Raw genomic sequence first — 18,856 nt, forward strand, 5'->3', positions numbered from 1 at the left:
TGTCTTTGGACTGTGGGAGGAAGCCGGAGTACCCGGAGAGAACCCACGCAAGCACGGGGAGAACATGCAAACTCCACACAGAAAGGTCCAGAACCTTCTCGCTGTGAGGCAACGGTGCTAACCACTGCGCCACCGTGCTGCCCCTGATTATATCATTTATAAACTAGGACTTGGTCTTTAAATAACTTCTTCATGCACTCATTTCCTGAAATGACTGCCTCTTTCTGTAATAATTCATCAGTATACTGGTGTATGCATAATTGCACAATGCTTTAGAAGAAACTGTAAATGGCATGTTGGTCAAGAACCTTTTGTTCAGCTGAAGAGACAAAGAAACCTTTCTTCCCTGTAGTTATAGGGATTTCACAACAGGATTGCACACTTTCCCAAAACCCTGAATTTGTTTCACAGCCTAAAAACTAGGTCCTGTTGTTGTATTTTGGTGACCTGCACATCACTATTCACTGTGTGTAGACAGAACTCTTGGAAATTAATGTTTTTTGAGGTACAAAGTGCATTGTGTTTTGTTCTTAGTGATATTGACCTGGTGGTGTTTGGAAAGTGGGACCATCCTCCACTCCTGGAACTGGAACAAGCCCTTAGGAAACACAATATGTCTGGCCCATATCCCATCAAGGTCCTCGACAAAGCTACAGTAAGTCACCAACATGAGTGTCTTTTTTTAATCTTTGGCTAAAACACTTGCATCTAACTTTCCATCTACATGTTAAACTGTGGAAATAGGTTAATCACAAAGTTTTGATTGGCTACTTGCAGATGTATTCAGATTGATGTTTTGACCTGTCCCCAGGTGCCAATCATCAAACTTACTGACTATGAAACAGAGGTGAAAGTGGACATCAGCTTCAATGTGGAGACGGCTGTGAAAGCAGCGCAGTTCATCAAAAGCTACCTAAAGGTGTGTAGGTTTGACATTTTCAACACAAATGGCACCTTTACTTTTGGGCTGTTTCTCATCTCTGTGTTTTATAGAAATACACTGTTCTTCCGCCTCTGATCTTCGTCCTGAAGCAGTTCCTACTCCAGAGGGATCTGAATGAAGTCTTCACCGGAGGCATCAGCTCTTATAGCCTTATACTAATGGCCATCAGCTTCCTGCAGGTACTCGTGTACATTACATAACTGTGAAAGCCATAGTGAGAACATAAGGTCCAAGTATAGATGCAGTCTGTACGTGTACATGCATTATAGTACATAATATCGGTATAAAGTAGCCGTTTTCTCTCATGAATGTGTGGACAATAGATGGAGCCATAACCACACGGCCATCCCATGTACTAGAACATTATGAACAAACACTCTCTTGGTTGTTGTGCCCATGATCTTGGTCTTCCTCCTCTTTCTCTGTGTGTTTGACCTCCAGTACTGCCCAGTGTCTTCCAGTTTATGCTTGGTTAGGATCCATTCGTTGCAGAGTGCATAGGCACTGTGTTTATAGCATTCTGTAGTTCTGATTGGTGTTGCACATTTTGTGGCTCGGTGTTTACACCTGGAAAAAGCAATCCAAACTGGTTGGTGCAGCATTAGATGCAGAACGGGCATATTTTCTTTTTTACCTTCACTCATAAAATGATACGAATCTGAGCTCATCATAGAATTTGAGTAGTGTATAAAAATTTCTTATTAAACCAGAGCAGAAAACTAAGCTGTATCACCTGTCTCTTAATGCAGTAAAACCTGACTGGTGTGTTTAGACTGGACTCACTGGGACCTGTGGTCCTCTGTTGTCTGCAGTTACTGCTGCTAGGTGCACTGAACTATTTGAAGTGTTTAATATTATTTTTTTTCTCTGCCATACCTCTGCCAGTTTTTTACAAAATTTTTTACTGTTCATGTAAAATGAGTCAACAACAGTCACTGCTGCTGCTTCAGTGTTTAATAAAAATAGTCTAAAGTGTGGGGAGGGAGCAGAGGGAGATATCAGCAGGCTGTGCAGCTCCTCGTGCCTGAAGATGACAGTCTGTGTTTATCTCTCTGATCTGACTGCTTTTCTAAACTGGGTTAGTTTTACCTAGTATTATGATGTTTTCACTACTGTGGACAACAAACTTAAGCATTAAAAATGGCAAACTGCATCCATCATTGCTTCAATACAGGACATCATAGGAGACAATCCCATGTTATAAGGGACAGGTGGCAGTACGTTACCTGTTCTTAATTTTAGACCAGAGGACTGACATACTGTTTCGTTTTGGCATGTGTTGTCTCTTGGTGTCTTTCTTTACTCTGCAATTTTCATGTGAAGCCTGTGGAGGAGGGCTGTGGCTGTGTGTGTGTGTGTGTGGATGGCGCTCAAGATTGTTTAAAATGCAGCTTTTACCATTTGAAAGTTGCAATCTGTTAAATCACAGAACAAGCGTTCAGGCCTAGATTAGTGTTTTGATTGCTTTGTTTTGCTGAATGAGCATAGTGTAAAGTGTAAAGTGCAATGAACGATTCGTTTCTACGCTGTTATATAGAGTTTACATATTGAAAAACAGATTAGTGGGGGAAAAAAGGCAAATCTCATGAAAACTGCCTACAGGTTTTTATGCTTGATCAACTGATTATACGGGGTGGGCCACGGAAAAGTAGCCCCGAGCAAGGGGATTGTTTTGGAGGCGGGCTACTTTTCCGTGGTCCATGTGGCAGCAATTGGAGAAGAATCGAGATTAATACATTTCCTACTGTGCTGTCAATGATTTAGTTTGGCTGGCTGGATTTTTTTTAACGAGTTCTCTTCCTGATAACAGTTGCACCCTCGGATCGACACACGCCGTGCCAACATAAACTTGGGCATCCTGCTGATAGAGTTCTTTGAGCTGTACGGCCGCGATTTCAACTACATGAAAACGGGCATCCGGGTGAAGAATGGAGGGGCTTACCTGCTCAAAGAAGAAACACTCAAAGCCATGGGGAGTGGAAACAGGCCATCCATGCTCTGCATAGAAGACCCAGTACAGCCAGGTCAGAGTGGAATTTGAAATGACTAAACAGAGAGCTACATGATCAGTTCACACGTCCATACTGTATGTAGGATATGGATGTGTCAGCAGTGTACAGTAGTAGCAGACCTTTATGATCGGCCACCATCAGTGCATTTACATGGGGGAAATTTGACATTAAATCTGAGTCAAATTTTCCCTAATGATTTTTTTTTTAATTTATTTTTTGTTTTTCCTCACTTTGATCTTCACAGGAAATGACGTGGGCAGGAGTTCATATGGCATCCTGCAAGTCAAGCAGATTTTTGACTTTGCCTACATGGTGCTGAGTCATGGTGTATCTCCTCTCGCACGTGCCTACCCCAACAAAGAGTGTGACAGGCTGGTTTCTTCATTAATTGCTTGTTTATTTTTCCTTAAACTTAAGATGTGTTTTGCAGCACTAGTGTTTGCTCTTATCATAATGGACTCTTTGTTACAGTACTTTAGGGCGAATCATCAAAGTCAGCCCAGAGGTGTTGGTTTACAGGGACTGGACAATCAAGAAGTGGGGAGCTAAGCAATATGCCAAGCTGGAAAACCATGGTAACTTTGTGGCAGCTTTAAGTTTGCATTGATGCAGTGTAACAAAAGGATTTTTCATCTTAAGTGTAAACTATATAGTGCATATACTCAACTGACACTGCTAATTCAATTCCCATTTTTCTGTAGTAATATTCTGTTTGGTCCTAGATGTAGAGATCTGTGAGCAGGATCTCGCCCGTCTGATGTTGGTTTCTGTGGAGGATCAGAGAGACGCCTCTTCCCCACTCAGTGTAGACTCCCCCTCGCCATCTCCAGTTTTCCTTCCCAGCCCTCAACACCGTTCATCATCATCCCCGGCAAGCTCACCCTCCTCCTCCTCCTCCTCTGGGAGTGACATAGTAAGGCCACAGCATTTTTTTGTCAATTAATCAAACAATTATGAAATCAGTAAAGCACTGGTTCACAACCAGTATGGTAATATGTAGTTTCCAACCTCTGCTGTAATAAAATGGTGATGCCTCAAAAACTGGGTTTTTGGGCTTAGGCACTTTTGTGTGTGTCAGTGGGAGGGGGTGGGTTTTTTGTTTTTTTTTAATTGAGAAAGGAAAAACAGTTACTTGTTGGTCATTCAGGTGATTAATCCTGAGTTGACAGTACAGAGAAATATTCAGTCAGCTGTCATCCATCAGTGATTGGTGATTGACAGGTCATTCCTGTTGCCAGCTTACGTTTCATTTTCAGATCAAGTTACCTCTGTTATTTTATTTTTTTATTTTATTTTTTTTTTTTTTTAGCGCCAATAACTCACCGTGGTTTATACATTCATTCAACTTGGGCTCTCCACAAAAACCTTCCTGTGATTATGGAAACCCTGGAAAAAGATCATCAACCCAAATAATATGACTATAGCAATGATGAGACCCTCTGCCATAACCTGTCCATAGTCCCTGTTGTGCAACTTTATTAATCTGTGTATGTGTTTTTCTAGGAGTCTGATTCTCCCCTGAACAGTAATACTGCTATCCAGCTCCACCCCTTCCCTCTGGCCTCAGGTTACTCAGTAATCCCAATGGCTACTGACCTGAGGACCACACATTCAGCAGGAAGGCCATACACCTCAGGTTAGTCTTGTTTTGTTTTCAATGTCACAGAGAAACTTAACCACGAAGAGCACAAAAAAATCATTTAGATGATGTGTATGTTTCATCTGTGAAGGAGCCATAAAATAATTTGGAATAATTTGTAGTTTTTCCTGCCTAGTCTCTAAACGGTACCAAAGCTCACTTGTGGCAAGATTCTCATTACACTTTGATGCATCTTTTTTCCCCCTAGGTCCAAATGTCTTTTACAGAAAACCTCCCTGATTGCCAGTTCTACCACAAGAATCTCCCCTGCATCGCTGTTGTGCACCGTCACACATCAGGACATGTCACACAGCACACTAACTCCACAAGCCCTCTACCCAGCCCCCTCCATCATCTCCACCACCCTCAGGTCGGAGGGCAGCAGAGCCACACTTATTCTATGAGATCCAATTCCTATGGCTTCATTGAACCGCACAAATTTAGCTTCAAGCACAGCCAAGGTGGCAGCATCCGAGGTCAAACCTACTCTGAAGGTCATTTCAGTCCACAGCGGCGGTTTGTTCCCCAGGTTCACAACATGGCACCGGCTTTCAGGAACCAGCAGCAGTACAACCGGAACCCCTGGCGACGCAGAAAGAGGGACAGTGGTCCTGCTCTTAACCAGAGCAGATGAAAGAAGGCTGGATTTGACCTCAGTCGTGTTGAAGGGCTCACTCAGCCCACTGTGAGTCTTTGTGTTTAAAAGCTGTGAATGGTTCACGATGCACCTGTTGTTGCTGGAGGTTCACCTTACATTGTGCTGAAATTCCCGAGTCAAGTCGTCTCCCATTGTGTCTCTCGAGGTCTCCAATAATTAATCACTGAAGGCATTATGCAGTGATGCTACAAGGCTACTGCGGGTGAAGGAAGACGGTAAAAGGCCTAACTGTGCTCATGTTGTTGCATCAGTCTGATAGTAGTTCAAGCCCTTACTGTAAATTTGATGCACACCAGCACACACTTTTAAGGACTTCCTGATTCTTCTCACCAGTGTTAACTTCCCAGCAGCTAAAAACTGTGGCTGGTTGGCCAAAGAGTTTGGTCTTGTATTGAGTTTCCATGCATCTTAGAGCGTCATGTGCCATAGTACTGAATTGGTTTATCAAACTTGGGATTTCAATGTTTTGTCTCTTACTGGGCCTTTTCCATCAGGTTTTAGGCCCATCTGAACTTCTGAATGCAACTCCCTACTAGCTCCGCTCTTGATTCAGAGCTTATACAGCTTTTACCATCTAGAAATTATACTCTGGACTGAAGCGAAGCTCTACGTTTCTACCTATGCAGTGCAATGTTTTTGGTGTGAGGGCACAAAATGGACCTTGTCTGAAGTGCTTAAACTGTGATGACTTGTTTGAATGTACTTCTTTTTTTATGTCATTCTCTTTTGTTATTGTCACTGTGGGATAATTTTTTTTTGTTCACATTGGCACTTTTTTGTTTTTATACTGTAAGCATTGCCACCTTTTAAGTGTGGTGCATTTATGTGCAACAAAACTTGCTTTTATTTAATTTATTTCACATTCATTTTTATTGTAGTGGTTATCCCCACTAAAAGTTCACTGATTTTGATTTGTAGACTGTTTTATGACCATACTGTGCAATAGATGGATTTAAGGACCTTGAAGGAATGTGTACAGCTTTCTAGCAGAAGGGGAAGCTATACTATAGCAATGTAAGAAATGTGCCAAAAATCCCATGATGACAACATTTTACTTGATTTACCATCACATTATGATCAGTTGAATGTTGTCCAAATGTTTTCACCGCTAGTTCTCATTTTAACCATATCACTCATTGTCGTAGCAGTGTTTACTGTGCATCAAGTCAAAAATAGTGGGTGCTATTTTTTTTTACCAGCAAAGTGTTTGTTTTCTGCCTTATATCTCCTTCAATTCTGTTAAAGCTACAGGCTAACTGCCTTCTTAAATGACAGAAGTTGCCCTTTTCCCTGTACATAGCCAGCTTTCTGTGTTTGCACTACCAAGGTTACTTGGCTTTTTTACAAACAGCTTCTAGGTGTAGGCTCCAGTAGCAGACTCCTATTGCAGTCAATGATTACCATTAACATCATGTCTCTTACTGATCCAAAGGTGGCAATTATAAGTTGTATAAGAGGTCATTGCATTTCTGACATTTTCCTCTCCTTATTTAAAGTCATATTATAAAAACAAGATGCATAAATTACAATATTCATTGCCACCTATTACAGGACCTGAGCTTGGGGTGTCGCAGACTGACCTTTACACGAGTTTTGGTAGAGCCATTAACAAAAGTAAATTTGGTGAAGTCGTGTTTCAAAAGCCTGTGATTATTGGAACACCCTGTGTACCAATGGACTCAACACAATACTGTTAGCATTGTCCCCTTGTGTTCTGTGCTGCTTTACATTTGGCTCATCTAGAGGATAATGGATATATTGTCATATCTGTTCTGCCACAAACCAAGTCCCCAGCTAATATCTGTGTACCGTAAGATTGGCTCTGATGTTTGACTGACGTGTAGATGTAGACCTTGTTTTTTTATGCAAGTTTTTCTATTTTTTTAAATAAACATTTTAAAACTTATTTCCAGTTTAGTGTGTTTGTTGTACTATGATTTTACAACTTGAGAAATGAGATTCCTTATTTAACTGAGACCCTTTCATTTCACCACAGACACCAAGGAGCACAGAGGCTCATCTGATGTATTGTAATTCCTTATGCTTTCTCATGGGGGCACTGGTGGATCATTGATTGGTTTGGCTGTATCTTGTCTATTACCTTTCAGATTTACAGCAGGGTGCAGGGAAGTAGAATATGGCACAGGAGAGAGTTTGAGTCATTGTAGGGTTAGTCCCTGCTAAAAATGTTACTCTGATTAAAAGCAAGGAACCAGAGTGTCCTCACTGAACACCCCTTTTACCCTTTCTTGACTGCCCCCATGTCATCATTGACTTTCTCAGACCCATCTTCATAGATCATTGAATAGTAGCCACACTTGGGCACAGGCTATAGTTTATAATATTGTCAAAGCTGGCTCTTTGTTCCTGAGGGATATTATATAAAAATAGACAAGCAGGGCAGCACTGATCCTGTTATAACAATCTGCAGACACTGATGCACACGTCACATGCGCAGCCGCATCAACCTGGGGACCAGATTTGTCATGTGTCTGGGTAAGAAATCCAGTTGCCACTACCACATCACACAACGTCTGTCTATACAAGCGTCACTGTTGCAACCTGGTGTGTTTATTACTCCAACTTTACTGAATGATGCACACAAAGTCCATAGGGAAGAAAGAACCAGCCTCATGCTAGCATCCTCCTGCTGATATCTACTTGTAAAGAGGACACTTGGTTTGCACCGTACAAAATTGCAAATACCTATTCAAGCAAGGAGACTGGTGTTAAAAATCAGAACTTTGTGTATCAGTGTCTAAAGTCTTTTTAGCTGGCTCCTCTCTGACATAGCTGCAAAGGTACAGTGCTTATAAAAAGTATTAACCCCCTTGGATGTTTTACCCTTTTATTAATTTTATAAATCAATCATGGTCAATATAATTTGGCTTTTTTGACAAAAAAAAACCTCTTTAATGTCAAAGTGAAAACAGGTTTCTATATTGTAATGTCAATTCAATAAAAATATGTAATGGGAAATAAGTGCATAAATATTCCCCCCCTTTAAAATGACTGATCTACTTCAACAGAGGTCCAGCCAACTGATGCTAGTAGTCTCACAATTACTGAAATGGGGATCACCTGAGTGCAGTGAATGTGTCTCAAGTGACTGTAGTATAAAGACACCTGTGTCTGGAAGGTCCAGTCACTGGTTAATCAGTGTTCCTGGCTACCATTACACCATGAAGATAAAAGAATGCCCCAAGCAGCTCAGAGAAAAGACTATTGAAAAGTATAAGTCAGGGGATGGATACAAAATAATTTCCAAAGCATTGAACATCCCCGGAGTTCAGTTAAATCCATTATCAAGAAATAGAAGGAATATGGCACATGTCTAAATCTGCCTAGATCAGGCCATCCTAACAAACTGAGTGACCGTGAGAGAGGCCACCAAGACACCTATGACCACTCTGAAGGAGTTACAAGCGTCAGCAGCTGAGATGGGAGAGAGTCTGCATACAACAACTGTTGCCGGGGTTCTTCACCAGTCAAAGCTTTATGGGAGAGCGAAGAAGAGAAAGTCACTGTTGAACAACATTCGTATTAAATCTCGATTAGAGTTCACCAAAAGGCATGTGGGAGACTCCATGGTCAAGTGGAAGAAAGTTCTTTGGTCTGATGAGACCAAAATAGTGCTTTTTGGCCATCAGACATGATGCTATGTTTGGTGGACACCAAACACTGCACATCACCACAAACACACCATCCCCACTGTGAAGCACGATGGTGGCAGCATCATGCTGTGGGGATGCTTCTCGGCAGCCAGCCCTGGAAGGCTTGTAAAGATAGAGGGTAAAGTGCATGCAGCAAAATAAAAGAAAATGTGCAAGCCTGATTGAGACCTATCCACACAGACTCAGTGCTGTGACTGCAGCCAATCTGACTTGAAGAGGGTGAATATTTATGCAGTCACTTATTTCCCATTACTTGTTTTTATTTAATTGACATTACTTTGTAGAAACCTGTTTTCACTTTGACATTAAAAAGGGTTTTTTGTATTTTGTTTTTTGTTTTCTTTTTGTCAAAGCCAGTTTATAGTGACTATGATTGATTTATAAAATCAATAAAATGGTAAAACATCCAAGGGGGTTAATACTTTTTATAGGCACTGCAGCAGATATAAACCTTTCTCATGTAAATCAATACAGTATAAATGTGTGAAATGCAGGAAAGCTGAAATAAACACAGTTTCACTTTCAAAGTCTCACTGGCATAAAAATAAAGTTCTTCTTAGAAAAGATCAGTAATAATACCTTCAGGTTGTAGTAGAAAATCTGCATCTTTGCCTATTTCGATTCCATTGTTCAAATGACACTCTGTGAATGCTATTTATATTTCTCATTGTCCTCAGCTTCTTCCTCAACCCATGACGGGACTGAATGATTTTTCCCTGAATTAATTTAATATTGAGGTGTCTGTGCAAATTCTCAGTCATCCAGGTTGTAGTATGCTGAAAAAACAAAGTTTTTTTTTTTCAAGTTTCAATATTAAGCTGAAAAAAAAAAGTTTTTTTTTCAGCTTAATATTATAAGTGTGAAATGCAGGACCTCCAGACTGAAAAACTCTTTCTTTCCCTCTGCCATCAGACTCCTAAAGAGCTGAGAAGTTTGTTACCAGGAAATACGTGATGTACTGTCGACCTGTACTGTTTACATTCTCAGTTTGCACATTGACTGTTGACTGCTGCACATGCTGCTCCCATGCAGCATACATTCTCTTATTATATTTTTATATTTTTTTATTATATTGCTGCATTTGCTGCTTAAGGTGCCTTAGATTTAGTGTTTCTTATTTATCTACTTTATATTTCATTTGTATTTTGTGGCATTCATGTGGACGGCAAAGTAAGAATTTCATTGTACAGGGAAACACGTTTCCTAACTGTGCACATGAGAAATAAACACTTTGACCTTTGACCTTGAATATTGAGGTTTTTTCAAAGTACCTCATACCTGCTGTGACAATATCAGATCTCCAATTTTAGTGAAGATATGAGTGAAGATCACATTATGAGGTGTAATGTGATCACTCATTCTTCACTCATTCTTACATTATGTAAGAATGAGTGAAGATCTGTTTATTTGTATAGGTCAATATCACAAATCACGTTTGCCTCAAGAGGCTTGAGCTTAGCAGACTGTTAGCAGTCTGCCTCATGTTACTTATTTGCTAATGGTGCAAGCCTTCCTGTCATGCATAAACTGTCACAAATTAGGAAATTTAACATAGGAACTCTGAACACACTAAGAGCAACAATTTAGAAGGACTCTACTGATCAAGACTCATTATCGGTGAGTCCAAGTCAAATCTGTCTGTAAAACCTAATTAAAAGTTTACAAGTATAAAGACTATTTATGTCATCTTCTAATGCCATTCATTCTTTTATATATTTAAAGATTAGGCTAATAGTAAATGCATTTTAATCAACAGAATCCAAACATTAGTTGGTGCTTTTTTTCCAACTTTCCCCTCAATGTCACCAACAAAAACCTCAGGCTGTATTTAGGGTTTTTTTTTTTCTCCAAAATTTAGCATTGACAGGCCTTTCCACTATCTTTCCGTCAGTTAGTCTGCCTCTCTCTCTTGCTTTCCTTTTTTGTCTTTGGCAAATACAGAGAGAAATGTGATCAAAGCTTCTGTGGAACAACTACTAACAGGTTCTGTTTGTTGTGCTCTCAGGATATATGGAAGACACATTTCTACTGTTCTGCTATTTACAGCATAAAGCCACCTAAAGACAGATAATGAGATCACAAACTGTACAAAATGGAACTGATAATGGCAGGTGTGCTTTTGTTTCAGTAGACTGAAGGAAAAACTATAATATAAAAGAAATGAAATGGAAGAACAAGTAATCTCGCACTCGCTGAGTCTAGTCTCATTTTACATTCTGCCTCTGATACTATATACAGTATAGTAGCTTCTAGCGCTGTAAAATAATGAATGCACTGTAGCTGCAACATTTTTCATTTGTTTGTCTCATTTGAACATGCTTGTCCCCTAAAAAATGACTTGACATGAGTTCACCCCAACTGTAAATAGTACTTGTCACATATCATATATTTATTTTGCATAATCAAAGTAGATATCCAACTTTATACTGAGTATATACATGGTCTTATATCATACTTTTCTATGCAATGGTGTGCACTGAAAGCACTTTACACTATTTCCCATTCATCCATGCAAGCACACAAAGGTGTCATCACATAAATAAATAAATAAATAATTAAAAACAATGGAGATATCAATATAACCTTTGATTATAGTGGTTTTGTGAATATGAATATGCCTGAATAAGCCACCTATCCCTCTTACCTTTAAAACCAAACATATACAGTAAATCTACCTAAATAAGAGATTGCTATTAAAATGTGTCTAAAAACAGAACCCATTAAATACAGGCCTATTTATCCTCATGGAAGCATGTTCATTCATGTTTCATTCATATTGCAATTATTAAAAGTCTTATTTCCCCTATTTTTTTTATTTTTTTTTTAAGTCAAAGCATATCAGTCTGTTTGCCATAATCCATGGCCTCTTGGCCTCGATATCTTCACTTGCCTCATTCACAGTACCATTCTGTGCATTCACTTGAGACATGCTTTTTTCTCTGATTCAAAGGGGCCTGATGGATTCTGTATTGTGCCTGGTAAAATAGCTCCATTCAGCCTCTCTCTAGTGTAATGATCGCTAATGACCCATAGATACCAGTATTCAGGTGCTCCATACAAAACCTATTTTCCTATGAGTAATGGACCCTTTTTCTGAGGATAGAAGAAACAGACTTTGCCCCTAAACCCTAGAACAGACCCTAGTTACATCTGTATTTTCAGCTCATTACTTTCATCTTGATATTTCTTTCAGTACTGTAGCTTCATGGTGGGAAGTGTTAATTTTTCATCTTTTACAAGAAAAAGTGTGAATGTCATGTGTCTCAGTAAAAACTATGTGAACTGCAACCAACCTGATCGTTGACAAATGCTGGTCAAGAATTTTCTAAAGATGTAAGTAACAACAACAACAACAATGCTACATCATTTAGATTACAAATTTATTATTATTTCCATATAAACTGTCAGATCTGGCATGATTCAATTTTCAAGAAAATATCTGTAATTGCTCAGCTGAACTGTTAATTAAAAAAAAGACTCACATCCTTCCTATAATACAGTATAAGGCACATAGGTAACCCACAGAAAATAACACTATTAAATGAATAATAATAAATAAAAACTGTAAAAGTTGTGATCAGTTTTAACCTGCATAAAGAGCCACCACTCCCATTATGTGTAGTTGGACCTTACTTACATATACACACTAAACATTTAATCTGTGTCATGATTGTTGCATGGCATCATTTAATTTGTATAAATTCATGTTTTGGCCGCATGAAGTCAGTAGAACAAGTTTTAAATCCAAAAGTGCTATTTTATGCAAGTAGTACTTGCTTTCGGCTGTGGGAAAGTGGAGTCGATGTCCGGTCTCGTCATCATCCGTTGTGTCATCATGCTTTGTGTCATCATGCTTTGTTCAAGCAAGTTATTGTGGTTAGGGGGATGCAGACACGTCTGGACATTCATCCCACCTTCCCCTGGGCTGCAGCCAATACCCTCTCACTGTATGACAACTGGACCTGGTAGAGAAGGTTCATCAGTTCTAACTGAATAATATGGCATACAGTAGATCTAAGTTGATATTATTGTAGTGTGGGAAACATATTGCATCAATGGTTGTGAATCAAAAGAAAGATTCAGAATTCTCTTCATTGTATGTTAATTCCGATGAAAGGATCCAGTGCAGCTGATTCTTCACTGAATGAGGCATTAGTTGTTTCAGTACAAATCTGGTGCAGAATATAATGCAAATTCATGCATGTTTCCAACCACTAGTATAATGATTATATTAGAAATTAGCACACTGAGATTGGCAGTTGGTGGTACAAACCCACTGCAGAGGAAATGCATGCGGATGAGTTGGTGTAATTACAGTAAAAGAGCAGCAGCCAAACAATGAAATGAAAACAATGTTGAAATTGTGTTGGAAATTGTACATTTATGTCCCTTTCATTAGAATTTCCTCACCAGTCCACACATGTCTCATTGTTGTTTCTATAACACCCGTACCATAAGTTTGTGCGTGTGTGTTTATGTGTCTTGGGTTGTTGTATTAAACTACACAGGCTTTAACTAGCTCTACCTAATAAACTGCCAACTGATTGTACTGTATGTACTGTATATAAGTGTTTATTGCAATGCCTCCAAAAAAACACGTACTGTAAATGAAGTTTAGAGTGCAGTCTGTAATGGGCCTCTGCAGAAACGTGATTCTTCCACTGAGGGGAGGATACAATAGACATACATATATATACTGTACAGTATTCACCATTATCACAAGATGTGGCAGGTCTTCCAAAACTACTTGTTGTATGTACATCAGCAGCAAACTAACCAGTAGAACCTGATTTGCGTATTGCAACTATACCTGACCTCATCTAAATGAGATTAAGGGCATCACAGTGTGAAACAGAAGCAGTCCTGAGATGATATTTAAGCTTGACAACTGGGTTTAAAAATAGCCTGCAGTGTTGGGATAGTGGAGGAGAGTGACAGGTAAATTGGTGGATGATTAATTTTTCCTGGCAAAGATCCAGATCTTCCTCAAGTGTCACCAGAAAGGAGTTTTTATGACAGCAGTGAATGACTTTTAATTGCCTAATTTTCATCTTGACCTCACTCACTACAAGATAAGAGATTAAAAGATAAAATAAATATATGGAATTGCTCATCAAGCATCTGGTTGTGGATGATACAAGACGACAGCTTTTAATGTCTGGAGGATAATGGAGGGGAAGCCATTAGTATTTTTCTACATTTCTTGTCACAAAACTTCACTTTTAAGGACCAATATTGGCGCTACAATCTTGTTGAAGGATCGAATGTGTCATAGATGACAGTGTAACTACAAATAACATGCACTTTCCATTACTTCTGACTAAACAAATTAGAGATAGATGGTGATTACAATGAATGTTGTAGTTAATGACCTTTTATGAACAAGATTATATTTAACTTTCCAAATGTGACTTATTAAATACTTGCCTAAAAAAGGGGAAAAAACTGGCACAGTTGACCAAAACAAGAACAGATTGAAAAATTACTTGTCTTATTCTGCATTAAAAAAGATGTCACTTGACCTAAGGCTTTAGAAAACCAGGAGTAGAAGAATGGATGCATGGCAGCTGGATGAACAGATGACTTTGGTCTCACCTAAACTCAACTTGTTCTCTCACTTTACGTCCTATTTAAAGCTGTCATGAAGGCTGGAGGCTCTGAGTGTCAAGCATCCTAGCTTGGATGCCATGTCTATCACCATCACCCAAGCAGCTGTGCCTCTTTAATGACGACAAGGCTTTAATTACAGTTCGTGTTCATTAACACATCCTGTTTCATGTGCTAGGCAGTCATTTGTGTGCGTGTATTTTAGGAGATGTCAAATTACGTGTGCATCTGTCACGCTTCTCTCACACTGTCTTTATTTCTGTAATCCACGTGGTATGGGCAGGTACACAGGTTGCAGTCATAATGCTCACTGTTGTTCCAGTGCAGTCTTGTGATGTGAAGCATCATGAGTCAGTTTGAATCACATTATACTCAGTCTAAATTCAGAAGTGAATAGACAACGGCTGTTTTTTTTTATTTTTATAAAAGGCACATCCAATATTCCTGACATGTTACTTTGCTGACAATCTATAATATATTTATATGTGGAAAAGATAATAACTTGACTTACATGTTGGTAACTACTGATTTTGCAACCCTATGTGATATTCTGCACTAATATTTTTCTTTATATTTCTACTTTATATTTCATACACCAGATAAAGCTTTATGGCACACAAAGGCCAAACTCCTGGTTTGATGAATCTTGTTTTTTATGAATACTAACCCTTTTCTGGAAATATTATCAGTGAGCAACACAACATAGTACTGTACAGCTCCTCTCTGGGATCGTCTAATACCTGCACTGAACATCACTCAACCATCAAAAGCAAATTTAAGCTCACAACATGGCACTAGTTCATGTGTCTGAGTTTGGACTGGCAGAGTAATGGTTTCTTTTGTTTAATGGCGGTGGTCTGTGCAGTGTCCTCCTACAGAGGGCTGATAAGAATGAAGGCTGGTACAAAGAGATGTGTACAACTGAACTGAGCTGAGCTCAGCCACTAATTTATATCATTCAAGTTTATTTTCCATGCACAGGACATCTGGACAATGAATCTCAGAGGCTGTGTTTGCCCTTCTGCAGGTTTGAACCAGGGTAACGCATCATTTTGGAGGTCATTCATTCTACTGTGGCTTCAGAAAGTATCCCTTCACTTTTTGCACACTTTATTGTGCTGTAGACTAAATTTTTAATGGTTAAAATTGCCATTATTACTTGCCAATCTGCACAGTAATCCATAATGAATACAATTTTTAATTTAATTCTTTACTAATGTAAAAATGCAATGAAAGACGTTCCACAGAGACCCTGCTTCCAATATGTTTTCTCACTGCAATACTCCTGTTGATGAACTATCCTGTCAGTAAATAAAAAATAGTTTGCTGCTGAAGCACTGGCTCACAGCTGTCAAACTTAGAAAAGTGCATGCGCTGAGCTGAAGGTAGAAAAACAAGGATGTCAGTAAATTATGTTGCCATAGTGCTGCACCACTTCCCAAAATCTCTCTCATCAACTATTGTCTTTTTTCCATTATGCAGAACAATACACCGCAAAACATTTTATTGTCGCATTTAAATGTGAGAAATATGACTACATCGTAGTGGCAGGTAATTTATTTTCTCATCTGTCAGTCTTGGCAGATTCGTGAGCCACAGCAGGTGGTACATGAATTGAGACTGTATGACAATGTATTGTACAATCATAGTACAATTTTTAAATGTTAGTAAGTTGCACCAGTCAATATCTTTATAATAAAGATGCCATTTCAACAAGGTTACAGTACTGAGGAAACTGCACAAAGTTTGTGGTTAACGTCACTCACTTCACGTCACTAATTTTTGTTTTAGATTTTGGGCATGCAATAAAAAACTCAGTAGTTAAATGGTTTTGGCATGTGCCACGTACCGTATGTATGGACACTGCATTTGCGACATTAAGCTGCGGACATTTGTTGAAAGGCCCCCCTCTGCTTTGACTCTCACTGACCTACCCAGCACCAAGATTTCACTTTTTCACTGGTGAATCATATGGAACATTTAGAAGCTACACAGCCATATCAGTTTCACAATTAATGGTAGAGACCAAAACAGAGCCGAAAGGAGAGTGAATACTAGACTTACATCCAGAAATGTCATTTCAGGTAGCAACAACATCAAATACTATAAATAAACATTGCCAAGATAACTTGCATATCAGGAATGCAAGCTATATTGTTGTCTATGTGTGCACTGATATACATCTCCTATACACAGTGCCTTTAGAAAAAGGATCCAGCCTTCTAACAGCTATCACTGTCAGGGCAGAAAAGCAGGTTTTCACACAAACTGTCCTAAAGCCCCATTGAGAAGGTTCTGGAGAGGACGGTGAAAAACAACCACTGCAACTTTTTCATCTAATGCATACAGTAGATGACATAAACACAGGCTTACCACATAGCATGCGTGCACACATACTGTGCGTGCATGCAGAGCACACATACAGTATGTCCGTGTGCATGCATGTTTTTGGACATTATAAATACCATCATACCCCAGAGATTGTCTGTCTTCTTTCTTTAAAAACACACAGACAAGGCTATGTTTTCAGGTCATTGCTTTACCATTGCTGCAAGACTTTTGGAAACCATACGCATGAAAGCATACATTGCTGCTGCAGCCACTGCCCTGAGCCTTGGCACCCAAAAATAGAAACAAGTACTAGTGTAATACTGAAATAACTCAGGTGGAAAGGCTGGATCTGCACATCAGGACTATTTTTAACTCAGTTATTTTGTTTGTTTGTTTTTGTTTTATGTTTTTGGTTTTTGTGGGGAACCTCTATATTTTAATTATACTGCAGTTAGTTAAGTGTATTTTATTGAAAAGCCCTAATTTTAAAGCTGTTTCCTGAGCATTTGCCACCCTTTTCACACACTGATGGAAAACGCTCTATGCATTATCTTGTTCCACATTCCATTTTGATATTTTTGCATGTGTGTTTTGCGGTAACTGTTCAAGCATACAGTAATCATCTGCATTTTATCTGGTGAACAAAAGAAATTATTCTAAGTAATCATCACTTATCAAGCTGTCTCAGCCTCACTGTGTGTTTACATTCTACTGTGCTCATGCACACAAACTTAAACTGACATACTGTAGCTGTATGCATCTACCTTGTACATATACTTTTGTGTATATCTATCTGGAAAACAGCATCTAAACGGATTGTGTGTGTATATATATTTAAGTACTTTAGTTTTCCTAATTCACATTGATTACTTGTTTGCACATTCTTTTTCTTTTTTGTTTGTTCTCTCAGCCTTATCTTGTTTACTTGTCTACTCGTTGCCTTACAGAAGAGCATTGTACATAAACATTGTACCAGAGTCACATTCCTCATGTGTCCAACACACCTGGTCAATAAAGCCGATTCTGATTCTGAGATTATAAGCACACTCATACTTAATGATATCTAAAAAATATATATCAATGGCCAAAAAGTGCTTTCTGTTAAAAACTACACTCTGGTTCCATTAGAAATAGGCAGTAGGGCCAATCAAAAATGTTACAGCAGCACCACAGGAGTTGCTCCCATGAGGCTCATTTTCAGGAAACAAAGTGGATGCACTTGCATTTCCTGGAAGCCTGTGACCAAAGGGAGTTGAATTAGTGAAAATTAGAAAGGGAGAAGTCAGGGCGAGTGATGAAATTGAGAAGCAGTGAGAGAAAGGTGTGAAGAGCAATGTCAAAAGGACAGTTAGCAATGAAGGTGGAGAAAGAGGTAGCACAAAAATGTTTTGGCTGAAATACTGTAAGAGTGAAATTGAAAGATAAGTCTGATGAAAACACTCAAGCTGTTCTCATCCTGACAGGACACACATGCGTGCACACTCAGTGAAGCAGGTCCCCAGACTGTCACATCATCTTCTTCCCACTTTAAAGAGTGACAATGACAATAAGGAACACAGTTATCTTTCAGATTTCACATATTTATTTTTAGCCACATTCATTCTACTTCAGTTTGGTATTTTATGATTAATTTTAATGCAAGACTTGGCACAGTGTGGTGTATTGAAAATCCTTGGAGGATGACTGAACTGGAGGAAAATTGAGTCACTGACTAACTGTTATGGGTAAATTAAAATAAAAGGTCGATTTGCGTTGAAGCAGAATATGTCACACTTTACGAACTATGAATGAAGGAGTTTTTTCTTTCAATGTCATGAAAAAACTATGAACAATTGAAGTCATTTTCAAGAAGCAGTATGAAAATTCTCCTCTCCTCTCATCCAGGAACCTTTCACTGAGAAGACAAACCAAGACAGCTAGTTGGTTTGGCTCCATCTTGCTTGTCTATTATAAAAGAGGGAGGTCAGTGAGCTGCTTGTTAGGTTTACAGTT

The 18,856-nt window shown here is 39.0% G+C and overlaps 1 protein-coding gene across 2 annotated transcripts in view; it reads left to right on the plus strand.

Annotated features, from left to right (window-relative positions):
* LOC109958283 (non-canonical poly(A) RNA polymerase PAPD7-like) overlaps positions 1–7,116 on the plus strand; it is an 11,750-nt gene extending 4,634 nt beyond the window's left edge. Inside the window, exons 4-12 of one of the 2 annotated variants that reach the window (XM_020596815.1) lie at positions 535–655; positions 812–919; positions 1,036–1,122; positions 2,754–2,967; positions 3,200–3,326; positions 3,427–3,530; positions 3,678–3,868; positions 4,459–4,591; positions 4,803–7,116. In XM_020596815.1, coding sequence (XP_020452471.1) covers positions 535–655; positions 812–919; positions 1,036–1,122; positions 2,754–2,967; positions 3,200–3,326; positions 3,427–3,530; positions 3,678–3,868; positions 4,459–4,591; positions 4,803–4,834 — 1,117 coding nt within the window. In that variant the 3' untranslated portion in view covers positions 4,835–7,116. Of the gene's footprint in view, positions 1–534; positions 656–811; positions 920–993; positions 1,123–2,753; positions 2,968–3,199; positions 3,327–3,426; positions 3,531–3,677; positions 3,869–4,458; positions 4,592–4,802 lie in introns of both variants that reach the window. The other variant, XM_020596814.1, reaches the window with a different exon arrangement.
* The last annotated feature ends 11,740 nt before the right edge of the window (positions 7,117–18,856 follow it).

Source organism: Monopterus albus, unplaced genomic scaffold (assembly GCF_001952655.1).
Source record: "Monopterus albus unplaced genomic scaffold, M_albus_1.0 scaffold31.1, whole genome shotgun sequence".
Classification (NCBI taxonomy): domain Eukaryota; kingdom Metazoa; phylum Chordata; class Actinopteri; order Synbranchiformes; family Synbranchidae; genus Monopterus; species Monopterus albus.